The following is a 20,237-nucleotide window of genomic DNA, read 5'->3' as shown; positions in this document are numbered from 1 at the left end:
TTCGCCCGGCCCCCGGCTCGTCGTCGCCCTTCGCTCCGAGCCTGCGCGTAGCGGGGTTTTCCCTCCCCCCTACTCCCCCCCCCCCCCCCCCCTCGGCGCGTCTTGGCCTCCCCACCATTTTGCGCTGTGATCGCAAGGTTAGCCGCTTGGTTGTGCCGTACTCCCCTGCGCGTTCGGCTCGAGGCGGGATATCGAAGGGGCCTTGATGGCGGAGAGTCAATCAGCGGCCGGGCTGGGGGACTTCACATCCCTTGGTGGGGCCGCGACTCTCGGCTCGGAACCCGAAACCCGACGGCTGAGCGAGCTGCGAGTCATCGACCTGCGGGCCGAGCTCAAACGCCGTAACTTAGACAGCGGTGGCATCAAGAGCGTTCTCATGGAGCGGCTGAGGAAGGTGAGGCGCAAAGCCGGCGGGAGAGGGGGCGGGGGGGGGAGGGGGAAGGGGGGTGTCATCCGGGTCCTTTGTCCCCGGGCCGAGGGCGCGTGGCGCATGCGCGCTGGGGGTGCAGCCCGGGCTCTCGAGCCGCCGTGCCGAGGGCGGCCCTGAGGGGAGCGTGGGTCGGGCCGTGGCGCGGAGCCGTGCCACCGCGTCTCTCTGCTGGTCCCGGCGTCCACCGTGCCCTTTTCCTCGGGCTGCGGTGGAGCCGTTGCCCTTGTAGGGATCGCCGGCAGCCCCGCCGCTGCGCTGCCGCTTGCTACCGCCCCGCCCGCTCGCGCTCCAGCGCGTGGGCACCCGCGCCTCAGCCGTTCCGTGCTCCGATGTCACTCCGCGGTGGCCCCGGTCTTTCCCTCTTTCCCTGTCCCTGACAAATCCCTGAAATCGCGTCTTTCCCCGATTTCCTCTCCCGTTCCCTCAGCATATACACGCGCTCCCCTTTCGCCTGTCTCCTCTCTTGCTTCCTCTTTACGCACTTCACCTGACTCCATCTCTCCCACCTCTCCGGAATGTATTTCCACAGATTTCTATGAGGCCAGAAGAGCGTGGTCGGTCTTGACCCCTTTATGGGTTCTAATAGGCCTGCACGTTGAGGAAGAAAGTACTGTCAGATGCGCTTGGAGTTCTTGTAGCGGTCATTCTTAGTTTTATACAGATAAAGTGCTTCTCTGCTGAGTAGGGAGCCTGCTTTACAAGTCAGGGACTTTGCTCCTCAGTCGTAGCTTGATGTGGCTGTGGGGTTGTGTTACAGCACCTTATTATTCAGCGTTTCTGACGGCCGATGTGGCTGCCCGGCTGTATGACTGGAACTAGGGTGAGGCACTAATGTTTCCATCTGACAAATGCTTAAAAATGCTGTCATCGTTTTTCTCTAGTAGGCAGCTAAGCACCACAAGCCCATTTGCTTGCCCCCTTCCCCCAGCAGCCTGGAGAAGGAGAATTGGAAGGGTAATAGTGAGAGAAAACTTGTGGGTTGAGATAAAGACAGTTTAAAATTTATTTTAAATGGAAGGACAAAAAAAACCCAAAAAACAATAGAGAGGAGGAAAAAGAAAATAACACCTAAGAAAAGCAAGTGATATAAAAAAAACCAATTGCATGCCGTCAACCAACCCATGCTGAGCCAGTCCGCAAGTAATGGCAGCCCCGCCAATATCCACCCCCTCTGGTTCTGTTGCTGAGCATGACATCCTGTGGTCTGGAATGTCTCTTTGGACAGTCGGGGTCAGCTGTCCCGGCTGTGTCCCCTCCCAACTCCTCGTGCCCTCCCCCCCAGCTTGCTTGCTGGTGGGGCGACGTGAGGAGCAGAAAAGGCCTCGATGCTGCGTAAGCACTCCTTAGCAATAAGTAAAACATCCCTGTTGTATTATCAACACTGTTTCCGGCACAAATTCAAAATATAGCCCCATACCAGCCACTGAAGAAATTTAACTCTCTCCCATCCAAAACTAGTACAAATGCACGCCAACAAACAATATAATAGATGTCATGCTGCTGTCTCCAATAGGCCATTGAAGAGGAAGGAGGAGATCCTGATGAAATTCCTGTGGCCTCAGAACTGACTAACAAGAGAATACCAAAAAGAACTAGCAAAGGTACGGAGTCTACACAAATACAGTTTCTTTGTCTTCATTTAGCTAGAACTTAGTATACAATGTTGATTTCTTATGTTTCATTACTTTAATTAAAAAAAAAAAGCTTTTTCCCTTATGGAAAATGGTAAAAATCTGTTGCGATAGTGAGCAATCAAAAGTTTAAATGGTAATATGACACCTAACCTTAACTTCCATTAGCAAGTCTTGAAACCTGTAGGTGAGACTGTAAGTCCCAGATGTTCCTGTACTTGCACCTGCGGGTGTAGAATTGTGTCAGGTACAACGCAGGCAGCTGCAGCGTAAGCTCCTGTGGAAAGCTCTGCCGATGTATATTAAGGTGGCTCCACAACACCCTGAGTACTAATTTCCTTGCTGTAACTGTATTTTTCGTAGAAGCCCTTGAACCTGCATCATCATTGGGATACATTTTTAGATGCAAGGAATTACAGTGGGAATAATTAGAACAAAACAACAAATGTGTATAACTTTTGTTAGTGTCTTATTTCATTTTATAACTGTTGTTTTGAAAACAAACTGTTCTGAAATAGCTCATTATGATTTTGCCTCAAAAACATTAAATATTGCATTGGGCACGTTACATGTGATTTACTTGAGTCGCTCGTAGACAGTTCTTAAAAAATGCTTTCTGAAACTTACTTTTAAGCTGCTTCCTTTGAGATAACAGCGTAAAAATATAGAAAGAGCCGTTGTTTTTGAATAGCAAGACAAGTTTGCTGGTGACAGATGTGCTTAAACGTGATATGTGTGTCCAAGATCTTAAAAGTGAAGACTAATTCTAAATCAGTTTAATTATTTAAATTGTAAGAGGGAGGGGTTTTGGGTTTTTTAAATGGAACACCTTCCTAGACAGTGTTGTCTTTTTAGGTATTGGAGTGTTGTAGAATGAGAGGAGGGTAGCCGTTGAAAAACGTAGCTGTGCTGCTTCTAGTTCATGCTCGTGCCATTGGCTTGTATCAAGTGGCAAGTCATACCTGGACTTCTGGATCAGGGTCTTAATAATTGTTGAAAAAAAACCCCCAGTGTTGCATAGATAATTCCGCAAAGAGTAGACGTGTTATGAAATCTAGTGCTGTATCTCACTTTAGTGACACTCTTTTTAGGAAGAAAACCAGAAGAAGAAGGTGTTGAAGACAATGGACTGGAAGAAAACTCTAGAGATGGGCAGGTAAGTGAAATCATGATTGCTGTTCCTGAGAATATGCATCATTTAACCCACACTTAAGTACACATCTACCATTTTTCTTTCTATAGGAGGATATCGAGGCAAGTCTGGATACCTTGCAAGATATTGACATGATGGATATTAGTGTGTTAGATGAAGCTGAAATAGATAACGGCAGTGCTGTAGACTGTGGGGAAGACTATAGTCCTGTTAATATTCTTGATTCTCTGTCTGATAATAAAGAAAATGTCGAAGCAGAAATGAAAGAACTTCCAGATCAGCTAACAGAAAATGAGGTGAGTAGAGGCTTTGTAAATTTTTCAGAAGGTATTTAGTAAGTATAATGGGCACATGAACAAGTTATTTCAATGTAATAGAATATAGGACATGAACGTGATATGGATTCTATTTCACATTAACAGCTCTCATGTCCTACTTTTTAAGTGGTAAATATTCTTGGACCTATCAGAGGCATGAAATATTCACAGTAAATAAGTGAATTTGAAAGTAATGTATTAGTTTTGGCGTTCCCTCTTCCCATTTATATGTGTTTAAGTGTATAAACGCATATACCCAGCCATCTAGGTATTTATATATATGTAGAGAGAGAGAAATAAGTTTTCAACTCATAGATAATTTGAAATCTTTTCTGCAGAAATAATGCTCTGGTTTAAATAATTCATGTTGTACAGTTTTCTCATAGAGATTAATAAAACAAGAAAATGTTAATGGACTGTGTATTGCCCTGGTCTGACATTGTCGGGCTTTTGACTTAGTTTTGAGAGCAACTTTCAGTGTCTTTTACAGACATCACAGTCTCCTACTTAATGAACAGGGTAACCTATGTGTTACAGTCATTCCCCAATATTATCCTTCCTTGGATCCTTGTGGGTTTTAATTTTAGGCTGTTCACTCCCAAAATGGAATGAAAGAATCAGAGTAGTTTGGGTTGGAAGGGACCTTTAAAGGTCAACTAGTCCAGCTCCCCTGCAATGAGCAGTGACATCTTCAACTAGATCAGGTTGCTCAGCGCTCCGTCCAGCCTGACCTTGAATGTTTCCAGGGATGTGGCATTGACCACCTCTCTGGGCAACCTGTTCCAGTGTCTCACCACCCTCATTGTCAAAAATTTCTTCCTTATGTCTAGTCTAAATCTACCTCTTTTAGTTTAAAGCCATTACCCCTTGTCCTATCGCAACACGCCCTGCTAGAAGGTCTATTCCCATCTTTCTTAATAAGCCCCCTTTAAGTACTGAAAGGCTGCAATAAAGGTCTCCCTGGAGCTTTCTCTTCTCCAAGCTGAATAACCCAACTCTCTCAGCCTGTCCTCATAGGAGAGGTGCTCCATCCCTCTGATCATTTTTGTGGTGTCCGCTGGACCTGCTTCAACAGGTCCATGTCTTTCCTGTGCTGAGGGCCCCAGAGCTGGACGCAGCACTGCAGGGGGGTCTTGCCAAAGCGGAGTAGAGGGGCAGAATCCCCTCCCTCAGCCTGCTGCCCACACTTCATTTGATGCAGCCCCAGCATATGGTTGGCCTTCTGGGTTGCCAGCACACGTTGCTGGCTCATGTCCAGCTTTTCATCCACCAGTACCCCCAAGTCCTTCTCGGCAGGGCTGCTCTCCATCCCTTCATCCGCCAGCCTGTATTAATACTGGAGTTTGCCCTGACCCAGATGTGGGAACCTGCACTTGGCCTTGTTGAACCTCATGAGGTTCTCACGGGTCCACTTCTCCAGCTTGTCCAGGTCCCTCTGGATGGCATGAATGTGTTACCCTTCCTTGCTTCCTTATGTATATTTTTTATTATTTTAGGCCTGTGGTGTCTGCATCAACTTTTTATCGTTTACCTTCTGAAAACAAGAGTCATTGCGACAATATCTAGTTAACCTGAAAGGCAATCTTCTGGTATTCTGTAAATTAGAGCTGTTGTGAATCATGTAACTGATGAGCTTTGCTTGAGTCTTGCCATCAGCTCTGAAGGAAGGAAGATTTTCCGGATGTGTTTTGTTTTTGTTTTTGGAAAAGCAGAAACCTAAGTCAGCTTCATTTGTAACTTCTTATTTCATTTAGACACTAAAGAAGTAAAAAAGTGGGGAATGGAAAAACATGTTATGTGCAGAAACCACAGATAAGTGAACTAAATTTCCTCTCTTAATAAGAGTAATTTTGATGTTGACAATGTCGTGTTGAAATTAAAATGAAAGGTAACCAGAGAAAGATATTTATTCATCAAGAATATATTTATCTGTTGCCCCTCATTCTAGGGTCCCAGTCTGAAGTAGCAATTGAGATCTGTCAAATACTGGAAAATATTACTCGTTACTACTGCTAGGGAAATTGAATACAGTATTATTTCTCCGTAATCCAGCATTACTTTTTGTAAGAAATGCTATAATGCCTTTTTTACTCTTTTAGGAAGATTATGATGACGTTGAAAACAATTTAGATGCCGCCTCTTCTGATTTAATTGAAATGAAGGTAAATGGAAAATGTAGCTGTGTTTGATTGTTGTTATCAGTATTTAGTCTGCACTCATATTACAAAAAAAGAAAACATGACCATAATATGAAATTGTAACAGAATCCGAGACGTATGTGATCTGGCTCAGAATACAGTCTGTCAAATGAGAATGCCCTGTGTTTTTACCTACTTTTTAGTCAGCTATCAAGATTTCCTCCACTTCAGTGGCAAATAAAAATGGTCTTGTACTGTTGATTTCTTCTTTCCCATCTGCTGATTATATCATAAGGTTGGAAGGGACCTTTCAGATCATCTCGTCCAACCATCAACCTAAGTCTGACAAAAACCATCACTAAACTATATCTCTAAGCACTATGTCTACCCGTCTGTCAAGTAGTAGTTGGGTTTGGTTTTCGCTCTGCAGTTGATGTGGTACAAAAAGATACTTTATTGGTCTCTTCAACATTCCAAGTTAGATATGAGAACACTATTGTGGCTGATATTTTTAATTTGACTTTAATGTGCCAGAAAATTACCTATATAAAATACTCAGTTCCAATGAATGGTGGAAAAAAAAAAGTGCTAAATATAGTAGGTGAATTATCATGGGATTGGGTGGGGGGTTGCTATTATTTTGTGCTACACAATCCATTTTATAAAATCCTCTTTCTGTGTTTATTTTCCCAAACAGAAAATGGAGAAGCTACACTTGGAGCCAGGTACTGTTAAAGAAAAACATATTCCTGTCTTTTCAACTAATACTTTTTAAACCATTAACTATTAAAAGCCCAAGCAAACAAACATAATTTGCATTATTTTTATGATGGACAATCCAGATCATGCAGGGTCATAGAGATTGGAAACCCAATCATATCCCCAGATCTGTGAAGTGATGCTTGTCATCTTTGAAATATTTCCAGTGAAATGAAATGGTTTAAAAACCTGTTAAACTACATAAATGGATTTAGAGAAGTTAATCACAGTTTAAAAGCTAAAGATTCTACTTGTAAACAGATCTTGTGATATCGCACACACCTTAAGTCTGTTACTAAGTAGAGAGCAGTGAAAGCAGTAAAAAGATATTGTAGGGCATTAAAATGTAAAGATTAGTTACTGGATACAGAAGAAAGAAGAGAGTTTCTTCATGGAAATGTCATACAGATACTTTTCACTTTCTGGACTGCAAACACACTCATGCACCATCAGAAGATGCCCAGTTCTCATGTTGGACTGTCTGCTAAAAGAATTTCACAGAAATTTAAAAATTGAACCCTCAGTGCCTTGATACGTTCAGTTAAGCATCTCGGACTCTGGAAGCTAACTAGAGAAGAAACAGAGCTGAACGATTTCATGAAGAATATCAAGGATCAGCCAGAAGGTTTTTGTTAAATCTGTGGGGGCATTTTTCTTCCCTGTTAACATTTTAGGGCTGATTTGGTAGTTTGTCAGACAGCAGTTAGCGTAGCGCTTTTAACACTGTGTACACTAGGGTTTTCCAATCTCTGTGTAGCTTAGAAGTTCTCTTGGTGTTAGTGTGGCAGCCATGCCAGTTCCACATTTGTGATTGCTGTATTTCCCTGGTGATTAAATCTTGTGCCATTCTATTCCTGTTAAATCCGTAGAAAATGAGAAAATACTCGACATTTTGGGGGAAACTTGTAAATCTGAACCACTTAACGAAGAAACTTCTGAAGCGGAGCGGCCACATGCACAGGAAGCAAGTAACGTGGTGCCAGGCAAGAGGCTAGCAGAGGAAGAGGACGCTCTTGCTGCCACTCAGTTGGAGGAAGATGCTTTAGATTTGGACAGCAAATCGGCACAAGCTATGGCAAGGAAGGAAGCAAAGCGTTTAGTTGTAGCAAAAGGGGAGACAAGTGAACAGACAATAGAGGAAGAGAAACCGGACTCTGAATCTTTAGTAGTAGAGACCCTAAGCGATCAGAGTAGCAAACGCTCCCAAGGCCTGGAAGCCTCTAGTGGGGAAACAGCGGAGAAAGGCGCAGGTCCCGAAGGCCAAGATAGCAAAGAAGATGGCAAGAAAACAGAAGACAAAGCTAATTCTGAGGAATCCCCTGCCACTAAAGAGTCCTCAAGCAGTGAGGGCGGTGATCAGAAAAAGAGGTTTGTTTTTTCTCCGTTATAGACCAGATGCTATCTTTTTTCATTGGTCGTTAAGTGATGCGAATAAGCTGTTTCCTTCAATTGGCCACCGAGACTGATGAAATTGTAGCCTATTCCTAAAGAATCTGTTTTATTTCTCCATGTGCAGATATTAATTATTTTTTTTTAAAACACAGAGGGTTTGATTTCTTTCCTTCCTCAACCTTCAAAGGTTGTTTATTAAATTGCTCTTTATTTGTAAATGTCTTCCTAATGTAACTGTTTAAGAATCTGACTTCATTATTTCTTGTCAGATTTCTTAAATCAAGTATACAAAGGTGTGTTCTCATTTGCAACGTATTTTCTGGTAGGTATTTAATTTTAGCATTTTTCATAATTTATAGTTAATTACTTTTCTTTCTGACTTGAATAATGTGGTCTTTTGTCTTTAGCCCTGTTGAGGAGGACAGAGATACAAAGATAATCTCAAAGGATGAGAAAGGTATGTTTCTTTTCAAAAATAGAACTTTAACGATTGGTTGGAGAAACTGTGTTGGATGGGGTATTTCAGCAGAAAAGTGTTGGAATCTGTGAAGTTGTTAAATCTCATAAAGCATTCACCTCTTCCTAGATTTTTTTTTGAAATTTATTTAAGCCAAAAAATACCATTTTCCTTTTCTGCATTTTCTAAGGATATTTGTGTCGCGCCCTTTTGGTTGTATCTTGATCATAAAAGGTAGACATTACGTGGCAAATATGTCCTTCATGGCGCTGAAGATGCTTACCAACAGCTGTTAGTGAGTCAAGAGCCTTTCACAGTTGTGTTTGCTTTACTATATGCTTGTGATTCTTCATATCGTCTCCTGTTTTCCTGAAATAATTTGGAATCTAGTATTCCCATATTTAAATGCCACAGAAACTTCCAGTTTAACATTGCCTTTGAATTAGATTGACATTATTAAATCTTTGTCCGCGCAGATCCTATTTATGCTGCAAATATGTGTCGTAAGCAAGATGAAAATTTCCTGATCAATAGTGCCTCAGGTGCCTGCTCCTTCTTTTCATCATACTTCTTCCTTTCCTTTTAATGCATCAGGCTGCTGAGTCTTTGCAGCTCACCCCACGTCTCTATTCTCTGCTACCTGACCAGGGCAGAAAACTTAGAACTGACTGTTAACGTCCTTCTTACATACTGGAGGCACGTAGCTCAGTACTGTAAGCGTGGAAGTTCCAGCACTTGCTATAATAGGCAAGAAATTCATTATGAGATCTGTTTACCAACTGGACAGGAATAATTTGGTTTTAATTGGGTTTTCCAACACAGACTGAACTCATTGTCAGCTGCTTTTTCCAAGATCCGAGGTCATACCTGTCTGTGCAAGCTACTGGACAGCTCTGCTGTCGGCTGCATTAGGGTCTGTTTGTCACTTGCTTACAGTCTGTAATCTTCTGTTCTTTTATTTCACAACATTTAAAGGAGTGTTTTGTGCATTCTGTCATTTCTCTGAGGAGTTAAGTGTATTTTTTTGTGGACTGGGAAAACTCCTCTTGGAAGTTTGCATTCAAAACAACCTTCAGGAACTTGGGTGTCTGATAACAACCTTGCCCCTGCATACCTTCCTCCAAAGGATGCACTGTATTTCATAACATTTGTTTAAATCATTTTCTGACGTAGTAAACAGCACTGGGGAGAGGTAACTACTTGGCTGTGTAACTCTCTCTGCATGCAGAGCAAAGCATCTTTGAGCAAAGTTGAGCCAGAAGAAAGATACAGAACCGTATATGTGTAAGTCAGTTCTGACTCATACGTTGCTATTTCCGTGCCTGCATGAAAGGATTTTATCTAGGATGAGGAGTATTCCATGTTCCATACATTCATTGAGAGCTGTATTAAGAAGAGCATAGAAAAATAAATTTATGAGCTTATAAGTCTGGTGGACTTGGCAGTTGATTTATGCATATATGAAAGATATCTTCAGTGTTGAGGGTTGGCTGCCAGTACCTACATTGTTCTAGTTTCTCAGTCTAGAAGAATTATAGTCCCAGCCTTTCTTTGTTCTTTGTCTTGGAAGTGCAGTACCATTGCAGGAGCACCTCTTTAAATCTTACGGGAGGGCAAAAACTGGAGATGTTAAGACTGACCAAAGCTTATTCAAAAAGGACGTTAGTGTAGTTTAACTAATCTATAAAATCGTCGGCAAAATAGAAGAAAGTGCTCATTTTTCTCTTTCTCCTGGATTCTGGTGCCAGTGTGACTGCAGGTGGCCATTTTAGAATTCTAGAGGAAGCATGTGGAGTAAAAGCATTAAAGCTCATGGCTCGTTTTTTTTTTGAAACACCAAGACAATTTATCTCCCAGGTGTTTGCACACATGACACACCTTTGTCTGTGCAGTCCTTGAGACTAGAAGATGACAGATGTAGACTTGGTCTCCTTTATACAAAAGACGTCTTTTTTTAAAAAAAGAGATTGGCACAAATGATTGCATGCTTCCCTAGGAAATGTGTATAAATATTAACAACAATGTTCTCAGTGCTAAGCTCATTTGAAACAATGACCAAAATTATCAGGAATTAAGAGATGGAAAGACACCTGAATAAAATAGCATTTTAGAAAGGTTCTGGAAGAAGTCTCTCCCCTCAATGAAAGCAGTTCTGAAAAATTCCTGTATCACCAAAAAAAAGAAAAAAAAGGAAGATGAATTGGAAGCAGGTAGCTGGACTGAAACCTACATCACTCCATTCATTGAAACCTGTGGAACTGAACACTACCAAGAGTGACAGAAGGACAGTAAAGGCATTTCAAAGGAGACTGGAAACGTTATTCCTGTATAAGTGCTTCACACGGAAATGCAAACAATAAAACTTGGAGTTCAGCTCGAATGCTTTTTAATCGCTAGACGTTGGGTTTTCAAGCTTTACAAGGACATAAGCGTTTATGAAATTATCTCTCTAGTTGAGATGCCAGAGTGGATGGGTGTTCTGTAGTTCTTGCACAGTTAAAGAGAGCTGGGTCTTCTCTGACTCCTGTAACTGAAGTCGCAGCCTTCATACCCCAACCGTGGATTCTGTGCGGGCAGAAATAGAGAAATTTTCTTGCTTCCTTTATGGTGAATGTCTTTCCTTGAGAGGTGCGGTAAATCTGCATTCCATCATTATTCCTTTTGAATAGGGGAGACAAGGAGGGCAAGACATGAGCATACGTGGGTACTAACACAGTTCCTGCAACTCTAGCAGGTCTTCTGTCTTCTCCTGTAAGTGCGGAGTTACTTGGTTCTATCCAGGCACATTCTGAAGAGCCACGGTTACTTCAGAGATGCCTTAGTGCCGTTTCTTTCTTGAAGAATGACATAACATACTTCTGTTACACGTATTAAAGCTTGTAGTTCCATCTTAAAGTTTTCAGCCTTGTAGTACTACTTGCGTTCAGGAATGTGAGTCATGGCGGGGAGAGTGTTACGCATTGCATTTCATTTGTTCTATGATTTCAAAAAATAAAAAGATTTATGGAACTGCTCCTTTTTAATTCAGAAGTAGTTGTTGAAATAAGTAGGATTTGGGGTATGTTTTGGTTTTGTTTGTTTTCCTAAATAGGTCACGCTGGTAGCGGTTCTGGTAGAAACTTTTGGGTGAGTGGACTGGCTTCCACTACCAGAGCTACAGATTTGAAGAACCTGTTTAGCAAATATGGAAAGGTAAGGGTTTGTTTGGTTTGGTTTGGTTTGGTTTTTTTACTTGAAACTGTCTTAATAAGACTTCTTAAGCTCCTGTTCACTGAAAATACCAGTGAAAGGAATCAAATTATCAAATATGGTGGGATATCAAGGAAAAAAATTGCCAAACTACACACTGAATGACTGCTTTTTTTTATTCTGTCTCTCACTTCCAAACAAAAATAAAGTTCCATTTATGGTCCTTTATTTGAAACAGTGAATGACTGTTTGCATATATGTCTGTCTCCTGTGCTGTAGTATAGTAGCTTCACCCATGGGAAATTCACAGTCAACAGTGAATTTAACATTGTTTATTAAAGACTTCCTTAGGACTAAGTAAAACATGCAGTAAATGTTGAAGCGTAATTATTGGGAATAAAATTGCTGTTGTTTTCTTTGGAGTATTAGCAGAGGCAAAGCTTACTAAAAGGAGATGGACATCTGTAATAAATCAAATGCTCAAAAGTATGTTCTTTACTCAGCTGTAGTTTACAATATGACACCTTTGTGAAATATGATTGATTTCTGTGATACAAAGTGAGCTGTATTGAATATAGGAGCATAAGTAAGAACCATTCATGAAAGCAGGTGGTTTATGTGGGCTTTTTCAAGTTATACTTTTTGGGGAAGCTTCCTGTTTCTCGAACAAGATTGTAGGTAACATCGTGGGTTTGCCTTTTAGCAGTGACATGAAAACATTTTTTCCAAGAGGAGATGGGACTTAGCAGTTGAGCTAGCGTTAGCATGTGGGTAGAAATTGGCTTACAAATATTTATTAGGTTTTTACTCCCTTTATCCTTAAGAAAATTATGCTGTTGATGTAAAGTTAGTATCTTCTTTTTTTTTGTTTTGTTTTAATGGGCTTTCTTCAGAACAGAATTCAGTCTTTGGCTTCTATCTATTGATTCAGCTTTTGCAGTGTTGCATTGGCAACAGAAGCATGATTGGCTCCAAGCCAGTGCTCCTTTTGTATTTGTTAATCTCTTAAAAATAGAATTTTCCTGAATGGTGGTGGACAGGAATAAAACAGTAGAAACGGAGCTTGTACTTCTTGCTGTTAAATGGCAGGCACTTGTTACAGTCAGTGTTGTAATACCTCTTTGTTTTGGAAAGGTGGTAGGTGCAAAAGTGGTCACCAATGCTCGCAGCCCCGGTGCTCGCTGTTACGGCTTTGTTACCATGTCTACAGCCGAGGAGGCCACAAAGTGTATTACTCATCTCCACAAAACAGAGTTACATGGGAAAATTATTTCCGTAGAAAAAGTGAGTACTGATCTTCAAAGATGTCCCATTACCATCAGATTGTACAAACGATTGAGACCACATTCTCAGCTGATGATGTGCCAAATACATTTCAGGCAAAAAATGAACCTGCTGGGAAGAAGCCAAGTGAAAAAAAAGAGAATGAAGCAAAGAAAGAAGCAGCCAGTGAGAGGTACTGTTCTAAAAAGTCTCTGTCCAAAGGCGTTTTCCTCTTCCTCAGTCTATGCTGATTTGTCATGGAGCGATAAATGCATTTTTCCAGCTTTTACTACAAGATAAACTTCTGCTGATGTTTGGTGCCTAACTTAACATGTTTCTGTTATGTGCTTTAAGGTAGGCATTGGAAAGTTGTATTTTCAAGCATACCTTTTTGATTTAGCTATATTTGTGTTGTAGTAAAGACTGTGGTGCCTTCATGTCATAAATCTATAGGAAGGGCCATCTGAGAATTTTCATGAGCGTGTCACTATTTCTTCGTTAAATTTTTCTCTCATTCAAATAGGCCTTTCTCAGGTTGTTGCAGTCACAAACAGTTAAAGATCAGTTGTCCAAGATCCTGTTTCCAGCGCGCGTTCCTCTTCAGCACTATGCTTTTTCTCTCTAGCACTACTGAAAGTAGCTGAAAAAGACACTAAGTCCTTTGCTTTAATTATCTTCTTGAGGCATGACTCCTATTAAATGCTATTTGCCGAGAAGTTTTTGCCTTTATTTCACCTAGTTGCCCAAGAAAAACGGTTCACATTGGCGCTTCGTAACCGTCGACCTGCATTTGTGCGCATTATGCTTTGTGGGAATTAAGCACGTGGTGCGCCTGAGTTTTTCCTTTTGCCTCCAGTTGAGATACCTGAATCACGGCCAAGTTTTTATGACAACTGCACAGCATTGTCTGATTATCTTATTTTATGGTGTAGGAAGTTGTAAAATTAAATCTTTGGAAATCTAATTATGACTGTCATCGCGTTAGAATTCCACTTTGTTACTGTGTTGCTAACATTCTCCTTTAATTTTCTTTTCTCTTACTCTGTATTAGTCTAATCTATATCAATATCTATCTATAGACCTGGCAGTGTTAAAATGGATGAGAAATCTGACCAAAAAGATGATCCTAAAAAGACAGAAGACAAAGACGAAAAGGAAAAAAAAGATAAAGATGAACTGAAGTCTGGTTCATCAGATCAGCCTAAAACTATGAAGTCGGGTAATTTGGCGTTTGTTTTTCTTTTTTTTTCATAGAGTAAAAGTTATGGGGAAATATGAATAATTAATTGTAGGTAGTTCTTTCCAAAGAACTAGCAATATTCTGTAATTATTTCTGGTTCTCAATTGGAATTCCAGAAGGTATAAAGAGGCGGTGGGGGTGGGGATGGTGTTTGACATTGTGTCATCCTTAACAGAAGCACTGTTGTAGTGAAAAAATGACTTCTGAAGAGAGGATTAAATGCCCATTTTCACATTTTAGAGAACATAACTTCTGGCATAGCAAGGAGTGATGTAGGTTACGTAGTTTGATCATTTTTTCAACCTCTTTCCCCTCAACCTCTGATTTTTTTAGGAAGTAAAGGAACAGAGAGAACAGTAGTCATGGATAAATCCAAAGGAGAACCTGTTATTAGTGTGAAAACATCAACTGCATCAAAAGACAGAGTAAGTAACGGTTCTGCATGGCAAACATTATGCATCAGTTTTCTTTAGAAACAAATGCTAAATCCTGCCAAGCTACATGCAACCCACGCTCGTCTTACCCATTTGTCCAATTAGAGTTTCTATAATGTGGATTTAGATCTTAATTACTAAAATACCTTTCATACAGCTGATATCATATTCAGCAACGAAATCCTGCCAAACAAATGTGGGAAGTATTACTGTGTTAATACATGGTGTGTCTGTAATGTTAAAAAAAGAACAGCTTTGTTTAAAAATGCGGGGACCAGGCTTTGAGACATGATATGTATGAATGGAAAAGAGCTTAGAGTATCGTTTGTGATAGTTGTCCTTTTATAAATGTACTCCATTAAGTTTCTCTACTTCAATATTTAAATACAGAGCATTAAGAGCCAGGATCGCAAATCAGAGAGCAGAGAGAGACAAGGCATTGTGCCATTTGACAAAATTAAAGCTCAGCGAAAAATGAGGGAGGCAGAGCAACGCCGGTAAGAGCAACAGTGAAATTGTTTGTTTGGTTGGTTTTTCCTACAATGAATATAATTTTCTTTTGATTAAAATGACTAAGAGATGAAGAGAGGTTTGATTTTCTTATTTTTTTTATCTTGTAACTTGTTATATGTTTGTGGATCACATATCTATTGAATTGGAAAAGCTCCAATTATTGGCTCTGTTAATACTAAGCTTGAAATTGTGTTTGGGGAAAAAAAATTGCAGTTTGTTTTTTGTTCTTTTTCCATTTTGTAGAGTTTGTGGTTTAGATCGTTTTAAGTATCCTGCTCTCCTTAGCTGAGCATACGTTATAGAGGAGGTGAAATGATAATTCTAAACTTGCCACATTAAAATATACAGGGAAAGACCAGGAGAAAAGTTGTCTTTATCGGAATAAGACCTTGTCCCTCTTGTCACCACATTCAAAGTTTCCATAGCATTTGAAATAAAACAAGATGAGTATTTTTGTATTAAAATACATTGTGTCTACAGAGAAATTCAGGGATTTTCCAGCAACCCTTCAAAATTTCCACATTGTATCTTTTTAGCTAAGAACCTAATTCAGGTATTTCATTATTTTTGGTGGAGTTTTATTTCTGTTTTCATGATGTTTAATACAGGATGAAGGTGGTAATGGCCATCCTTCAAATTCCTTGCTAAAACTGTGACCCGAATGCCATGTTAAAACATTTTCCACACACCACAAAACTTTATTACTTACCTGAAGTTGAATTGGAGAGGGGGGAAATGCTTTCATCGTTCTTGCTGGAAAGGAAGGAGTTTCTCTCTCACAGGTAGATTTCTGAGCCTTAGTGGACTCATATTATCCAGCGTAGCATTCTGGCTTCTTCAGAGTTGGATGTTTTGAGTAGAAAGAATGAGCTTGGGGCATCTGGATTCAAATTCTTCTGACTATAGGATTATTTGCCCCCACAGGTGGGTTTTGTGGGAGTAGTATGATCAGTCTCTAAATGCAAGTAATTCTTGTTTACATTGTCTTCCCTCCATGCTCTCCTTCTCTCTACCCCCGGTATAATTTCAAGGAGCTGACACAAGTTTGCAGTCACTGTGGTTTTAATTTTTAATACTTCTCTTCCTTTTTTTTTCTTTTTTGTTTTTCATTTTTAACTTCCTATATTTGTTGAAGTATTCGATCTGTAACCTTTTGTTTCTGTTAAAATAGCACACGTGAGCGTCGGGAGAGACAGCAGCATCTGCAGACTATCCGGGAACGAGAGGAAAGGGAGCGGCTTGAAATTGCTCGTGAGAGACTGGAAATTGAAAGGCAGCGTCTTGAACGAGAACGGATGGAAAGAGAAAGACTGGAAAGAGAACGAATGCACATAGAGCACGAAAGGAGAAGAGAACAAGATCGCATTCAGCGAGAAAGAGAAGAGCTGCGACGCCAGCATGAGCAACTGCGCTATGAACAAGAACGTCGGTCTGCAATGAGAAGACCATATGACATAGATGGCAGGTAAAGCCAGCAGACACAAATGGTGCAAGTGGAAAACGTTGCTCCCAAGTTCTGTCTCATCAGCCTGTGCTATAAAAAGCTATCTGTACGCTCTCAGCATCTATTAATCAGCAGTTGTTGATAACCCCAGTCAAACTGCACTCTCTGAGGTTTTTCAGCTCCCTTTTGAACTTAATTATGCTGCTTCTGGCTCGCACAGTTTGGAAGGAGGGAACAATATCAAAAGTCATTACGCTGACTAAAACGAGCATGTTCTTTTTTTCAGGAGAGATGATCCATACTGGCCAGAGGCAAAACGAATGGCAATGAACGATAGGTACCATTCAGATTTCAGTCGCCAGGATCGCTTCCATGACTTTGATCACAGGGATCGTGGCCGTTATCAAGACCATTCAATAGACAGGTTGGTGTCTTAACTCCACTGTGTTGCCTGTAATCCAAAGACAAAAATGCATTTAATGTCACGTTTTGCTGCCTTTACTGTGTGTTTGGCTTGCGTTTTATTTTTTAAGTGTGGCTTAGTGACTGTGGACTTCTTATATAGCCATGAAGAGATCCGTACTGTGCCATGACTTAAACCTTCTGTCGGGCTTGCTCAGAGTGTTCTGCTTGCAGTGCTGTTTCACACATTTGTAGGATTCTGAAACATTTCTAAAGAATATTGTAGGCACCTACCATTCTGGTTTATACCTTAGGACTAACCGGGTTTTCCAGGAATCCCAAATGCGTCATGGTTTCCATACATTCCAGCTGTTTGCACCTTTTGTAGATAATGTTGGCACTACATGGAAGCAGGATTTTTCATCTGTGTTGTTACATAGATGGATTTTTATAGATAGTGGTGTGTTTTACTACCACAGTCTGATTTTAATTGTTTGTTTGTAGGAGAGATGGATCAAGGACAATGATGGGAGATCGAGATGGACAAGTGAGTTGCTTTATAAAGCTACAGAAACATCTTAACTTCCTATAACCTGGTTTCCTATTGCGTGCGTCAGATAAAATTTCAATAGTTAAGAATTAAATGACACCTCCCAAAATATGTATCGATAACCAGATTGTCTTGTTTTCTTTAATAGATGAAATTCAGTTCAAAGACTTGTTTATTATAAAAGTTAGATACAGTTATTCTGATACAAATCAAACAAAAACAAGTTAATGGTGTCAAAAAGGTAGACTGTTCCAAAAGATTGTGTAGAAAAGGCAAAGGTACCAAGTACACATAAAATTCACTTGATGAGGTTGCACGGAAATAAGAGCAAATCTGCATGTTTTTGAGGGCTGGGGGAAGAGACCTTCAGGGCACATTCAAGCAGTGAGGAATTAATTTTGTGGAGTCATTTTGTTAGGTTGTTTTGCGGTTGGTTTTTTGTTGGTTTGGGTTTTTTTAAACTGTGAAGGTTTAAACTGGAGCAGGTTGCATGGGGAAGTTGTGAAGTCTCCAGCTGTGAAGGGACTCAAAACCCGACGGGAGGCTGTTCTGGAAAGCCTGCCCTGGCTGACCCTGCTTGAGCAGGGGGGTGGACTAGATGGTCTCAGGAGGTCCCTTCCATCCTAAATGATTCTGAGATTGAGTAATTACAGCTGAGCAACTTTGAACAATTAAAGAGTCTGTTTGGGGCAGTCCTGTAAGTGTTCTTTGCCTTTCAGCATTATCCAGATGAGCGCCATGGAGGACCAGACCGTCATTCACGAGACTCTCGAGAAAGTTGGGGTAGCTATGGATCCGACAGAAGAATGAGTGAAAGTAGAGGGATACCCCCACAGTCACGGTTAGTACGCTTAACTGAAAATATTTTTTCATGTGCATCTAAGGAATATTTCCATTTGTGAAAGTGTGATGCAGTTTTTGGAAGTACGATTCCTTTTTTCCAGTTTTCACCCCTGAGTCTGTTCTCTGTTGGATGGATGGCAAATCAGTAGCTCTTTCAGCTTGCCTTGTGCATCAAAACATGCGTCTTGGCATGATTTTTTTTTTTTTAATAACTTCACGACTGCCTTCAATTAATTTTACCTAACATTACTATCAAAGCTGATATTTTCAGGGTAGTGGTTCTTGCCCAGTTTGTAGTTGTTGGAAGCACCATCCTGCCAGCCCTTTGAAAGGAAAGCAAGTTAATAAAGTGCTTACAGATTGGGGGGGTGGGGGGTGTCTTTTGAGGTTTTGTGTTGTGTTTTTGTTTTTTAATAAGTCCTGTGTGTAAGCTAGCCTACAGAAAACATCAAAAATAAATTTACTGGTCAAAACAACAGGCTAGGATGTCTGGACTAAACTGGGACATCGATGTAGCGTAAACCAGAGTAAAAAAATCTTACTTTCTTGTCATTTGAGTTGTATCGAACAGAAGGCTTATTACTGTGTTATTACTTGACAGATAGCAATATAAATACAAGATTTGCACGTACCTTGGTAAAGTATTGGAGTACGTTTGTGACTTAGTTGTTTTACCTGAATCTATTTTGTGTGCTCTGGCTAATGTGAGAAGGTATGGATTTCATACTTTTGCAGGGATGGGCGTGACTGGGGAGATCATGGTCGAAAGTTTGAAGGACATCAAGATCGTTCATGGCAGAGCAGCGTGGATGGAGGAATGATAGGCCGGGATCATGAGAGATGGCAAGGTATGCTTCTTGCACGACAGCTCGTTGGTTGTGCTACATAAAGCAGAAAATACGGGCATTATTACCCTTGGAGATGAAGTAAAACTATTACTGTGGATATAAAGGAAGCATTTGAACTTTTTTAGGTGGAGGCAGAGGCAGACCTGGCCATGTGATGCATCGTGGAGGCATGTCAGGGTAAGAACTTTAAAAAGAGCAAAGTGTTCTTTTTCCCTTTTAAGGGGTGTCTCTTTTATTTGAATTGGCCAAAGAAACACTTTACGGGAGCATCAGTTATCTGACTTGTCATTTAAATGTCAAGGAATAATAAAATAGTCCTGTGGTTTTTATATAGTGCGTCTTATTGGAGAGTGAAAAATCATGCAAAAAGTTTTAAAAGAACACCCGTTACATCAAACCTGACTACCAGAGTCACAAGGGAAAATGAAAATGTCTGAATTATTTTCTAGGCGTGGAGGTTTCATGCAAGGTGGCAACCAAAGTCAGATGATGCATGGAGGAGGAATGCAAGGAGAAGGATTTGCTGGCCAGGAGAGAACAAACAGACCTAATGATCCTCGTTTCAACCGTCGCTACTGAATGTGTTTTAATTTTTAATGCAAGGTGGCAACTGAAATGAATCTGTTACCCAGGGTTACCATTAATTGTAACTTATGGGCTACTGTAAGTGTAATTTTATTTTTTTTTTAAACTGCTGCCATATTATGTCACTCAATCCAATGTGAACTCATTTGTTTTGTAATGTGTTGTTCATATCCCATTTAAAATGTTTGTTAATGAAGCATTCCATTTTCCATAAATAAAAGCCAGTTTACAGTTAATTGCTTTGTTTCAGCAGTCCCTGGAAAATAATTTTTTCAGCTGTATGTTAAACCATGTAAGTTCCCTTCAAAGATGAAGTATCAAAATGCCTTACAGGTGTCCCTTTGGACTTTGAGTAGCTCACAGCTCCCAGAAATACACTGAAATACTGTGTTATTTCAGACGTGTCAAAATTAACTAGCGTACGTGCCAGCATGAGAGAATGTCAGTAGATTACAGTCGTCAAAGTTTGAACGCCCTGCCACTGCAAAACTGACCTGCCATCCTGGAGGACAAGCGGTGGAGAATTTTTTTTCATCTTGTCTGGTGTTGGTAGGTACTGTGCAAGGTAATGCTCTTCACTCTCCAAAAAAGGCGACATGCTGAGTTACAGCACGGCTTCTATAACAGAGTATGCCCGGGTACTTGTGAA

The 20,237-nt window shown here is 40.6% G+C and overlaps 1 protein-coding gene across 1 annotated transcript; it reads left to right on the top strand.

Moving 5' to 3' along the window:
* The first annotated feature begins 74 nt into the window (after window positions 1–74).
* LOC134526297 (scaffold attachment factor B1-like) lies at window positions 75–19,824 on the top strand. The gene is made up of 21 exons (XM_063358048.1): window positions 75–394; window positions 1,944–2,031; window positions 3,153–3,217; window positions 3,304–3,510; window positions 5,631–5,693; window positions 6,367–6,394; window positions 7,298–7,796; window positions 8,228–8,277; window positions 11,369–11,469; window positions 12,601–12,750; window positions 12,846–12,922; window positions 13,809–13,948; window positions 14,303–14,394; window positions 14,794–14,900; window positions 16,088–16,381; window positions 16,647–16,784; window positions 17,267–17,309; window positions 18,032–18,153; window positions 18,891–19,003; window positions 19,129–19,180; window positions 19,453–19,824. The coding sequence occupies exons 1-21, from the start codon at window positions 206–208 to the stop codon at window positions 19,580–19,582; spliced, it is 2,748 nt and encodes a 915-aa protein (XP_063214118.1). The 5' UTR covers window positions 75–205; the 3' UTR covers window positions 19,583–19,824.
* The last annotated feature ends 413 nt before the right edge of the window (window positions 19,825–20,237 follow it).

This window comes from Chroicocephalus ridibundus, chromosome 22 (genome assembly GCF_963924245.1).
Source record: "Chroicocephalus ridibundus chromosome 22, bChrRid1.1, whole genome shotgun sequence".
Lineage (NCBI taxonomy): Eukaryota > Metazoa > Chordata > Aves > Charadriiformes > Laridae > Chroicocephalus > Chroicocephalus ridibundus.
Note: the sequence above shows the minus strand (reverse complement) of the source record. Positions and strands in the feature narration are given on the sequence as shown.

Bases quoted from the DNA above. Each gene is read 5' to 3' on its own strand.
- LOC134526297 (XM_063358048.1), top strand. From the start codon at position 206: ATGGCGGAGAGTCAATCAGCGGCCGGGCTGGGGGACTTCACATCCCTT. The intron at 14,901-16,087 runs GTAAGAGCAACA...CTGTTAAAATAG, and splicing joins AGGGAGGCAGAGCAACGCCG to CACACGTGAGCGTCGGGAGA. The intron at 16,785-17,266 runs GTTGGTGTCTTA...GTTTGTTTGTAG, and splicing joins CAAGACCATTCAATAGACAG to GAGAGATGGATCAAGGACAA.